Source organism: Bombus impatiens, unplaced genomic scaffold (assembly GCF_000188095.3).
Source record: "Bombus impatiens unplaced genomic scaffold, BIMP_2.2 scf_2880, whole genome shotgun sequence".
Taxonomy (NCBI): Eukaryota; Metazoa; Arthropoda; class Insecta; order Hymenoptera; family Apidae; genus Bombus; species Bombus impatiens.
Genome location: NT_179299.1, coordinates 206,074 through 218,489, shown reverse-complemented (window position 1 = coordinate 218,489; position 12,416 = coordinate 206,074). Strand labels below are relative to the sequence as shown.

At 41.1% G+C, this 12,416-nt stretch overlaps 1 protein-coding gene across 13 annotated transcripts in view; it reads left to right on the top strand.

The window, feature by feature from the left end:
• Positions 1-12,416, top strand: part of LOC100746638 (tensin-1) — a 184,111-nt gene that overhangs the window by 89,085 nt on the left and 82,610 nt on the right. Inside the window, exons 1-2 of one of the 13 annotated variants that reach the window (XM_012393404.3) lie at positions 2,863-3,056; positions 8,758-9,211. The exons of 8 other annotated variants lie outside the window; for them this stretch is intronic. In XM_012393404.3, coding sequence (XP_012248827.1) covers positions 9,164-9,211 — 48 coding nt within the window. In that variant the 5' untranslated portion in view covers positions 2,863-3,056; positions 8,758-9,163. 4 more of the 13 variants (XM_033324468.1, XM_033324469.1, XM_024372077.2 and 1 more) reach the window with 4 other exon arrangements.

Genomic DNA, 12,416 nt, shown 5'->3' with positions numbered 1-12,416 from the left:
CGCGCGTGGGTCGCACGAGGGGAGCCTTTTTCCGCTTCTTCCACGCTGGAATATCCTGTACGTGGTCGGTAAACGTGGGTGTCGTGCCCACCTTCTTCTGTTCGACGCAGCTCTCGCTTGGTACTTCTCCGACTTTCCTTAATGAATTCCGCACTGTGATCTACGCTGCTTGGAATCTTCGAGAAAAGTGTGATGGATTTAGTGGATTAATTATTCGGACTTTTCAAAGAAAATTGGAGAATTTTTGTATCTACTCTTCGACATAGATGTATCGGTATATGTCGAATTGTTATTAGTATTTTAATCGATTAATTATGAGAATTTTTCATGGGAAATTTATAAATTCTTATGTACAATTATTCCTACCTTGCGATACATTCGTACGATAAAGATTTGGAGTAGAACGTAATTGTGGAATTATGTAGGGGAAATTTTGTTTAAGTTTTCGTTTTAGAATACATAAATAATGTATATATATATAGATTCTCATTTCATGAGATGAAAATACTTCTGTACACAATGCTATTGACGCTGTAGCCGGGGCATGTACAAAGCATGGAAGTAAATAAAGAGAAGTTTAAACGTTTGAAGAATACAATGGCATTATATTCACTAATTTATTGTAATATTCAATTTAACAAACAAGTTCCACGTTAAAAAGTCGCCAATAAGTATAAATAAAAAGATCTACTATCTGATATAAGTAACTAAAACAACAATCAGTGGAGAAAACAGTTTGTGCAAAATTACAATATTTCCAGGGTGAAAAGTTAAATTACATTTGAAGATAGTAAGAGAATGTGATAAACTCTGATATAGTACGACTAAAAACCATATTATACAGACGCTACTTGCTGAGTACTCACATGTTATTAACAGGACAAAATTTCATTCGGCAGGTTGTTTGTTACTTACCAGGATGCTTCGCCATGCTTCAACGGAAGCTTTATAAAATTTTCCATGTACTGAAAATAAGCTTAACCAAATGAGTTTCGACGTTGCAAGTTTTGACGATATTATATGAATCTCGGTGTACAGGTACCACGATACTCGAAGGTTATCTTCATTTTATAGCTGACAGGACGAAAAATGATTAAAAGCACAGATAGCTGATATCTGTACAGATGCTTGTCACGAAGCAACTGTTTAATATTCGCACGTGCAGGCTGCACTTGATCATACCCCCCACATCTGGCTACGGTAGACTCTGCCGATCTTGATTACTCGGTTATTGGTGTTATCGCAATTTCCGTTCCTTCGAAGGCCGATTGTTAAAGCGTTCGCCAAGACGCTAATAACGTATTACGTTCTCTTTCATTGGCAGCAACGAACGGCAACTTACCCAAGAACCGGTTGTTACATCAATCTGGAGTGACAGCCCATTCAAAACGAGGCTTCGTACAATTTATACATTCGATCTACGAAAATTTACCTCCATAATGATCAAAGCCATACGTCATGAAGTTGCATAGGTGAACTTGATAAATACTTCTCGATCTCTTACCAATTTGTAAATTTGCCGATCTCTGTAAATATCAAACCGATGCATCATAAAGTTGCGAAGGCAAACTGCAAAAGTATTTCTTCGTCACTGTTTAATGTCTAAACAATCGTTCAATCAACTCATAAATTTGTCAATTTTTCCAAATATTCAACCGAAACATCACGAAGTCGAACGGAAGAGCTTCAAAAACACCTCTTGATCATCAGGATACCCAATATCATCAGATTATGAATATTCGAATAATTGCTGAGACAAGTCATAAATTTGTATTATGTTTGTATTTAATCTTTTCAAACATGAAAAATCTGCTTAATCTTTCCAAACAGTATATCTTAAATTGGTGTATCACGAAGTTGTACAAACAAAATCTAAAAGAATTCTCGATTAGTTTTTAATATTTCAGCGATCATTCAACCTATAAAGTCGATATTTCGAAAAAGAAGACAATGAAAGATCCCGAAAAATTGAAGACGACGGGTGGTAAAATATTCGAGCAGAACGGACGAACTGGGCCCGAGCCGGACCAATTTCTTGTCCATGAGTTCATAATTCTTGCCGCCAAGCACAAGGTCCGATTGGTTACGCAAGCACAGCAGGCGTTCAATCCGCATCGCTGCGACTGCAGGAACTTCTGCTGCAGTTTATAGTCTCGTCCCCACCCTGATCCCTCTCGTCCACGTTCCTGCGCTCCGATCTTTTCCTCGATAGCCGCGACATGAACCACCGCGACAATATTTGCGGGAAGTACAAAGACAACTGCGGCGATAAAGAGGCAAGACCTCGACGATTATAACCGAGCGGCTCGACGTTTCAACGCGAAGACTCTTTATGAAGATTCATGCTTTGAAGACGTACAGTCTACGATCATGCTCATATGACAAAAGAAAAAACGTTACCTTCAAAGTTCCTAACACTGATCCACATTGGAAAAAGTTTGACGATAATTTCCATTAAAAGCTACGATGATTCCCCGAGAAACTGAGAATGATACTCGTTTCAAGAGTTTAAAGTGAGAATGAAAAATAGGCAATAACATGCACCATAGTACGATGGAACAGTTCGTAGGAAGTTTCTCAAAAACTCTCCTTTATAACGGTTAAGTTTCTCGTAAAAGTACACCCAGTTGAGCACCCAAAACGACTGCAGTTGTTCTCGTTTACTGAGTTCTAGTTCAATTTCGATTCCCTCGCGAGAAACTCAACGAGGAAGAGCTATATAGATGCGATCTGCATTCGCAACGAAGTGATCCACGACAAAGAGGTCGTTGGAGCGAGGAGGGCCGCGTGTACCAGGGGAACGGCACATGCGACACACGGTCTGTCTAGCTTCTTGTGCCGCGAGATCTTCGCGCGGTCGGCCAGTTGCGGTACGCGCATACGTGTAAGCGCACGTTCGTCGCGTGAGAGGTCTCGAGACCACGGACATTTCCGTAGTAGCGGAAAATTGCCAGTTCCAGCTAACCGTAGCCTGCCACTTCGCGTCGCTCCCATTCGAAAATGTGATATTCACGTCGATGTGCTGTGCTTGTAGTTTACCCGATCTTCAATACCAGGTCTCCAATATCGATGTTTATACGTTTCCCGCTCGTTTTATACATCACAGGTCCACATGAGTGGCTGTTGATTCATCGACGAACCAAAAGTGTCGGCCGGAGATTTGCAAACGTCGAACGGTGTCGGTGAACGATTAACCCTTGTGTCGGTAAAATTGGCCCCGTTTGATCGAATTACGCTCGTTCGAAATGTCGTTTCGTTAAGTCCTCGCGAGAGACTCTCGGTGCGTTTGCTTTTACGAGCGGGCAACGTTCCACGATAATTAAATTGCATTTGAAGAGGGGCACGGGGGCGGCCACCAGAGAGCGCCATTAAAATCGAGCACTCTGCAGGAGCTTTCAATTCAATTAAGCCGATCCGTCGATCTCTGAACCGGCAAGCTGCGTCATTAGCATCGTGACGTCACTCGTAAAAAATTTCATTGTTCTGTACGTCGGTGGTGCGGCGAAAACTGAGAAATTAAGGAAGTTGCAAGCTCCCTGGCTACGATATCTATACGAGATAGTTGGTACAGATTTATCTCCCGGAGCGATGGATAAATATTTACGAAGAATATCGCCGGCTCGTACGAGAGGACGAGTTGATGATGAAGCAGATCGTGCGCTCCACGATCTGCTGCTCGCCAGTCGTAGTACGCGGATACATGCGGGAGCACGTAGCGTACAGTTCCGTCTTCGAGCTCGTGTGAAACTCGGTTCATTTCGCGTGTTTTCGCGTGTACGCGCGTCAAACGATCCATCGATTGCTCATCTCGCGAACGAGATACTCAATCGTTCTATTTGATCGAGAATTTAGTGTTCGGTCTCCCGTGATGAATCACTCTGACGAAGTTACGATTTGTTTCTTTTTCAACCTCATCGACCATTGTTAAGCGAAGATTCGAATGTTTGATAAGATACACGCTGTTGAAAGTAACGTAGATTCATGTGTGATGATATTGGTGGAATTGGATAAAACGGCTTAGTCACTTCTAGCAGATTAAAGTATACTGCGTAATCTGCCTGACTAATTTGCAATCTTGACGTCTCGGAGCTTGTCGTAGGTACTTTAGGTTCTTGTAAAGTAATTCAACTGTAACCCATTAAGGGTTTAGATCGTTGCAATTTAATATTGTTTTTTTAAGGTACGAGAAATTTATTAAAATAATCAGAGAGAAAAATTTCTATGTTTTAGAAAGAAATAATTTATCATAGTAATCTTCATATCATACATAAGTGTTCTTAAACTTTTTTAAACTTCATAAAATATATTGAATAAATCCTCTCATACCTGCAACGTTAGAAAGCATTACTTATGATGCAAATTGTCCAAGAGGAGAACAAATATCGTAAATGGAGCGTCAAGTTGAGGCAACGTTGAATATGATGTGTTATTCGCTCCGACACTGGTAGGTTCTACATTTTCCAATGTGCTTTTTTTTAACCTCGTAAATTTTAACCGCGACCTTGTCAAGAAAGACGCGCGTGAATTTACAATGATCGTCGGGCACGCGTACTCAGAGATTCCAAAATTATCTTAGAATCTAATGCGTCACGTACCATTAACGTTAGAACTTTCAGGCTAGCGAAAACAACCAATTTATCATTTTTCGTATACCACGGAAATATTCGAACTCTTACCGCAGAACACTTTTATGAATATGCTATGCGCGTTATATAAAACCTCGCGATATTTAATTAACAGCGTAATACAACACGACTGTCATAATCGCAGTGGGAAAATTTCAAACCAATTTACCGCAAGTGTTATAATATTTAAGGAAGTGTTAGGATTTATAACGCTGGTTTCTTTTAGACATTTCCATTATCTTTCATAAAATAGAGGAGGCCCTCTTATTGTACATTCTTTTTTCATATAACTCCATTCTAATTCCCTTCTCAGCCGTCGTTAATTCTAGTGTTAAAATGGCTGAAGCAGACATCTACGTTTCAAAGTAGAAACTCGTACGTGGGGAAACGTTCGATTCTGCTTTCGGTGGCAGACAACGTACACTTCCACGTCGATGTTTATTCACCGCACGACGCGTGCAGATGCTCGCGGCGCGCGTGTTACGAAACTCTCGATTGTTCCTCGGCGGCCCGCGTCGATTTCGCAACGAACCGACGACACGAAATAAAAGTTGCCGCTGTGTTGCTCGTTAAAAAGCCACACGGCGATATTGTTTTATCGGGGAAACGTGGGTGCCCGCGGTGGCACGATAACGTCGTGAGAAACGGGTTATAGCACGCAAGGCGCGCGCAGGTGAAGCCAGCGTATCGCGAAACGAAGCCAAACGATCGGTTCCTGGCTCTGCTTTGTCGAGAGAGGAGGAAGAAGAGCCACCACCACGTCGACCCGGGTAACCTGAATTTCTTGCAGAAGGGACAAAGCCGTTGTCACCGAGAACAAACGGCATCCAACGGTTAAATTAGAACCGTACACGAGATATCGCGAGCTTTTCAGCCGCCGGTGCAATCTCGATCTCTGCCGAGCGAGAGGTCGTTTATCCTCCCTCGAGCTATGCGGCCAAGAGATGTCCGGCTTCGTTCTCACGTGGATCTCTTTGCGAGTTTAGAACGTGCAAACGCCGCCGTTGCAAGACGACGATCAAAAAACCCAGAAGAATTCTCGCATATTACATATTATGGGTTCGCTCGGAACCCTTTTCTTGAGTCAAGGAATATAAGGTTCAAAGTGATTTTAGAAGCGAAGCCTGTGAAATTTGATATGAGAAATTCGCAGCTGGTGTTTGATGGTCTAATGATCGTGATTGGTAGCTAGGAAAGTAAAGAATTTTTTAAAGCGTATTGTTTCTGGAGAAGATTGAGGAAAGTAATCTATATATACTCTACATTGTATCGAGAAAGTCGAGTTTCCTTCGAATTGGTTAAAATTACCGGAATCTTTTTAGGATAGGGAATCGTAAGTTTCAACTGTTTTCTGAGGTGAAACCCGACTGTGAAATTTTATACGAGAAAGGGGCTGGTATTTGATGATCTAATGATTATAGTTGGTGGAAGAAAATACAGAACTTTTTAAAGGATATTGTTCTTTGATATTGGAAAAAAATTGTAGAAAGTAACCAATATTATATCGATGTAAAATCGAAGTTCCCTTCAAACTCTTCGGAAGTTACGAATTTCTCGAGAACAAGGAATTACAAGCCTGAACGTTTTTCATAGCAAATCTTGATTATGAAACGCGATATGAAGAAATTTCAAAGTGACGTTTGATATACGAATGATCATGGCCGACTATAGAGGAAACAGTGAATCTTTGAAAAAGTAATTTGTCTCCGGTATCAAAGAAGAGGTTGAAAGAAATAATGCACGTTGTATCAAAAGATGAAAGTTTCCCTCGAGAAGCTTGCGCGACAAATAGAAATTCGACAAAACGATCTAGAAGCGGAACTAAAAGTAGAACATCCTACTCAAAATGAAATAGCTGGCTCTGCTCTCCAGACAACTCGATATCATCGAAGAGTATCTGTCCAGGACTGAAAGTTTCCGTTTAAAGTGCGGTGGGCAATATAAAGAATTCCACGAATTCTTGGACGAATTTCTTTCGTTCCTGCGTGTGTGTGGCGTAGCTTGGTTCGATCATTTATTTGTCTATACTCACGGACAGATTGGAGAATTTACGAGACAGATTAACGATACCGCAGAAAGTATCTCCGGATAGATCGATAAGAATCTCCGAACGAGAATCGGTCAGCTCGAACTCGTGAGAATCTCGATCATACCGATTTCTCCGGTGTCATTGAGAAACCATACACGTTTTATACGCCGTCCTCGGTATCAATGGCTGGCAGATCGAAATCCAGTACCGGTCTGAAATACGAGATGCCACCGGCGGAAGTTACCGGTCTAAGGGAGGAGAGAGAAAGAGAGGGAAAAGGGTGGGAAGGAAAGACTGGTAATTTCGCGTGGGCGTTGAGACCAGTTACGTTGGAAGGCTGACAGGGTCTCCAAATAGCAGATTGGATCGAACGCTTGGAATTCCCTGGTGAGGGATCGATCCAATTTAATTAAACTCTTGCCGAATTCCCGGACACCTCGCTCTTACACGACAATGGAGTTACGCACATAATCCATCGATCATCGTTTCGTCTTCTCGCTCAGCCAATTCTTCTTTGCGTCTGCAATACGTTATATTGAGAGGAAGTTTACGAAGATCTTATTCTTTCTGGATGATAAGATTGTTACACACTCGAATTACACACATAGTCCTTCACCTTCGCACGAGTTCATGTTTCCATTATTATTATTATTATTCCATACATTATTATTATCATGGCGATAATAAGATCATTGTATACGAGTTGTACACATAATCTGTCGTTTCATCTTTGTATTAGTTCATCTTGCTTCATATCTACAATTCGTTGGAATTGTGGATAGTTTTCGAAAATCCGAATTTTCAACGACAAATAAAATTATGGTACTTATATCGTACACGAAACCTATCGATCATTTCACACTAGTTGTGGTCCATTCTCCTACACGTTTATGAAAAGTTCTTAAAGATCTCGTTCGTCGACGACGATGGAATTATTACGTTCGTGTTACACACTGATACTTCTTCGATTATCGTTCACATCTCCTCCGCAGTCTATTTTTCCACCACTTCTATAGTTGGTGGTAAAAATTCCCGAATATTTCGTTCTCCAACAACGGTAGTTGTCGCGTTCGATATATGTATTCCTTCGATCATAGTTTTATCATCGCGCAAGATCATTTTTCTTCCGCCTCTACAATTCATCGTGTTCATGAAAAATTCTCGAAGACCTCATTCTTCGATGACAATAAGACCATCGCGATCGCGCTCGCGTTATGCATATGATCTCCCGATCATCGTTTCGTATTCTCGCGAGCGTATATTTCTTCTGCCTCTATATATTACCATGAATATTCCAGAATAATTTGTTTTTCAATGACAGTAGAATCGGCGCTTTCGACTTATAAAAAATATAATTTCTCGATTATCTTCTCATCGCGTCTATGATTCGTGGGATAAAAAATTCCAGCAGAATTCACTTTCTTCGACGGAAATAGGATTGTCACGTTACGCACATAATCTCCCAAGTACTATCGTTCCACTTTCTCACGAGTCTATTTTTCGCCTTCGCGATTCATCGTGAAATTACTAAATATTTCATCCTCGAGTAACGATGCAGGTATCGAATTTAATTTACACGCGTATGTCCCCTCAATCATTGCTTTGTTCTCACACAAATCCATCATCTTTTTCTCTACGATACCTGATGTTCGCCAAGAATTCAGGAAAGTTTCGATTCCTTCGATAACAATAAGATTATTACATTCGTATTACGCGTATGATCTCCCGATCATCCTTTCATCTCCTTGTAACTCCATTTTACCTGTATTATTCACGTTCATGTAAAATCTGCAGATCATCGAATACTTGGATTAGATCGGCACTCGACGTTTGTGCTTCGTCAGAGCGTTTTCATCGGGAGGTAAAAGCGGCCGTTTCACAGCGAAAGAGGACACGCGGCGAATCGATATCGCTTTCGCAAGGACCTGCTGGCCTATCTGCGCGAAGTCACGCGAATTTAGGGCGTGGAATTGCGGACGAGCGAAAAATTGCGATGCAACTGCCTCTTCGAGTCCCTGACATGTTCGTCAAGGACGGAATATAATTCGTCGTGCTCGTGTTTCAGCGGCGACGATTGGTCATATCCGTCGATTTCGTTTGCAGAATCCATCGTGACGCGTTCCGTCGTCGATGCGACGTTTCGTTAATTATTATCGAGCCAATCCGTGGATCGGAGAGAGAAGGGAGAGCCAGTGACACGAGACCAGTCGACGCGACTATGTCGACTCGAACGAAAAGCGCAGACCGATCGTGCGATACGGGCATTAGCTTGCGACCTTCTGTCGCATTTTTCGCCTCGCGTCATCGACTATTTGTGTATCTAAAAAGAAGTAGCGGGTTCTGAGAGCGCGACAGAGAGGTCTAAACGAAAAAAGAGAAGAAGCAGAAAACAACAGTGGCTGTTAAAGAAGGCTTGTAAAGAAGTTCCGTCTCGTCTTGGTTCAAGATCGAGCGGTCTGAGTAATTCGGTTGGCTTCTGGGCAAGTTCGATGCGAGGAATGCTCGCGGGATGAAGGCAAAGCTGTCACGAAAAGAGCTGGATCATCTCTTTAGCGAGGTATTAAAACAGGCATCGTAATAGTCAATAAGTTTTGTTTAGCTGGAATTTATTAGGAATTGTTTATTTAGAAACATGAGCTCGATTTAAACCGTAATTTAAGCGTTTTAGGCGTTTTAGTTTTATCTAGAGCCTTACGTAGAGTCAGTAGATAGAGAAAATTGGTCGGCATAATAAAAAGATTGGTAGCTAGTTAAAAAAAATAACGTGAACCATAAACCTGAATAGCACGGCAGTATATCATACTCTTGAGGTCACTGTGTTTTTGCAGGCAGCCATTAAGCCACGTGGCTTGTACGTCATCGAAAGAATGCAAATTGATGTTTCAGCCGGAACAAGGCTAGGGTATCGTAGATAAATAATTCCTACGGTTAAATGCTGGAGCGATATTTTTCGAGCGAGAGCTCGATCGCGCATTAGTGGCGAGTCGCGGCCACGATCATTAATCAATTTCAGTTTAAACGTCCCGTAATTACGCTCTATCCAATGAAACGCGTCGCGTCACGGGGAACTCCTACGGTCTTCGATAAGTGATATTTTCCTATCGGAATCTTGTATCTACTTTTTCTCGAACGACGCATCGGCTAATTGACTCCGAGATATCTTCGGCAGCGTTTCTAATCTACCCATGGCAATTAATAATAATCCAACACAATATGTAACGAACTGAAATTTCCGGTGATAAATCGATTACACGGTATGCTGATTTCCCTTAAATTAATTAGGTAAACCGGACGGAACGTATCGTGTGAAGCGATCGCGTCAAACATTGGTCCAGGAAAAAGTTGGTCTCGCGTTTTCTTTCTTCTGGTCTCGTGTTTTCCTTTATCAACGTCGATATCTGGCCATTGAGATCACGCTGTAAGATTAACCGTTATCTATCACGTAATTCCTGTTCGCGCAACACGTCCACAAGGACACTCGTATGTCGATATATGCGCGTGGAGGAACACGGTCGAGTGACTTACGAGCAACAGGGAAATTGATTGGATCGCATTGACGCCTATGCAGCTGAACGAGAAGCTCTCGACTAATCTTTTTGCTCGTTTCGCCCGATGCCACGAGTGATCTTTGTTGTCGTTGCTCAAACGACAGCGTGGATTAGAGACAATTAATTTTTTACCGGCTCGAACCCCGAAGCTCGTGGCTGTAACGCTTGACGTAATTGCATACCGAGCAACGCAGAGGACAACTATGTTCGAGTGACTGAAAGTGGAGCGAGTGGAACGATAAGAACGAGGATAGAATTAGTTTAACATGCAGTTTGTAGTGCACTTTTATGTAACGCTGGTTTCAGGACTTTCTGGACACGTGTCTAGTACGTTCGTGTTATTTAAAAAGCTGATGGATTTAAGATAGAACGAGGTTATAAGGTTTATGGTAATCGGGAAAGAAATTATCGAGCGTGAGGCATCTAATGAATTTTGGGAATCAATTACCAGAGCTTTTGGTATTCAAATTATTGTCGACGAGACTTCCGAAGTAGCACCACCGATTTTTATTTATTTCTTATGAAAATATGTACTTTTATTTGTTCCACATTCAGATCTGTAACTAATTCAACGCAGACCTTAGTTCAATATGTGTCTCTCTAAATTGAGAAGGAACTTTGCATATTCTAGTAAGATACTAAGAAATTCGGACGTTGCTGTTCGATCGCTAATTACTTAGCATCGTTAAATACGCAAAGACTAAGAGGAAATATTTATTTGACTGATCGATGTAAATATGTTTATAATGTAATAGATGTAAGTAACATTTTGTACAATGTACCTTCGTGCTCGCTAAGTTATAATTCGCGAACTATCTTTAAACGCATACATGCGACTTCAGCATTTAGCTTCTTCACGGTGTCTCGTTCGATCTGCTGTAAAGCGTAAAAACGTTCTCCTGTATAAAGAAGAACCAAAAAAAAAAAAAAAAAAAAAAAAAAAAAAAACAGCGTGTCAATTCGTCTGGCAGGAACTGTTATGTATGCTCGTTCTAATTTAACAAGATACGATCTTAACGTCATCGCCGAACCGTAGCGACACTACAAAGTTACACACGATAACTTAAGCTGTGATAACTTTTGGACCAGTTCGAAGAGCTTTCTTGGAATAGTCGGTTCTTTCTCACTGCATCCTATTAATCTACGCAGTTACCATGAACACTTTATATCGCAGAGTCTTGGAATAATCCCGAGTAGAAATCGTAATCTCTGAAAGTGTCATAATTACCGTTCGTTTGCCTTTGCATTTAGTTTATCGACTTTGCATTTACCTATGAAACACACCGACTTACGTAGTTGTATTTCGTCTAAGATGTACCTTCTTACATGATTATATTTCCTCGTTACGTAATTGCACGTGTTATACCCTCCCTGTGTTACTTCCTTGTTGCTTAATTAAAACCACGCCTTTATTTACACGAGAAGCAATCGTAGCCGGTGTAAACGCGATGTACCGTATTCCAGTAAGCGACCCTCACGATCGACGGGATCGATACCGTACAGACCGTGAATATATCTGTCGATCTCGATCGTGCTGGATCACTCGACGCTGTAGAGGTTCGTTGCCAGAGACGAGAGGTTCAATCGCGGCTCCCGTTAGCCTCTAATTCGTACGTTTGTTCGCGCTCGTTTCGCCATAATATCATGAAGAAGATAAACGTACCGCATTTACGAACCATCGTCGAGACATATACCATACTGCGTACTGTGCAACAGTCATAACTCAAATAGTCTCGAACTCAGTTTCGGGAAGGTTTCCACTCTCTATTGTATGAAAGAGAATTTTCAAGATGTTGAAGATTTCACGTGGTTTTTTCTGGGTCATACATTTGTTGAAAATATTGCAATGAATAGAGCACCGAGCCAAGTATTATAAATTGTGAATGTTTGCGCAAATTTGTATTTTCCTTCTGGATATAACTAAAGAGATATTTTGTAAATAGAGATTTTTTACATTTATCAAAAGTTACTCTACTCCGCTGAAAGGTAATTCCGGTGTTCTAGGTATTTTATATATTTTTGCATATTGTACGATACAATTAGTATTTTCTGGATTTAATCTTCCCTAAAAGGAAGAATTTCCGATGGAATTGGAAAGAATCAATAGAAATGTTGGAAGTAAAACGTTAACGATAGAAGTAAATTTCTATCCTGTAAAATTCCATTCAATAACATTCTTCTACTCAGCTTTAATTTCTGTAAGTAAAACAGTTT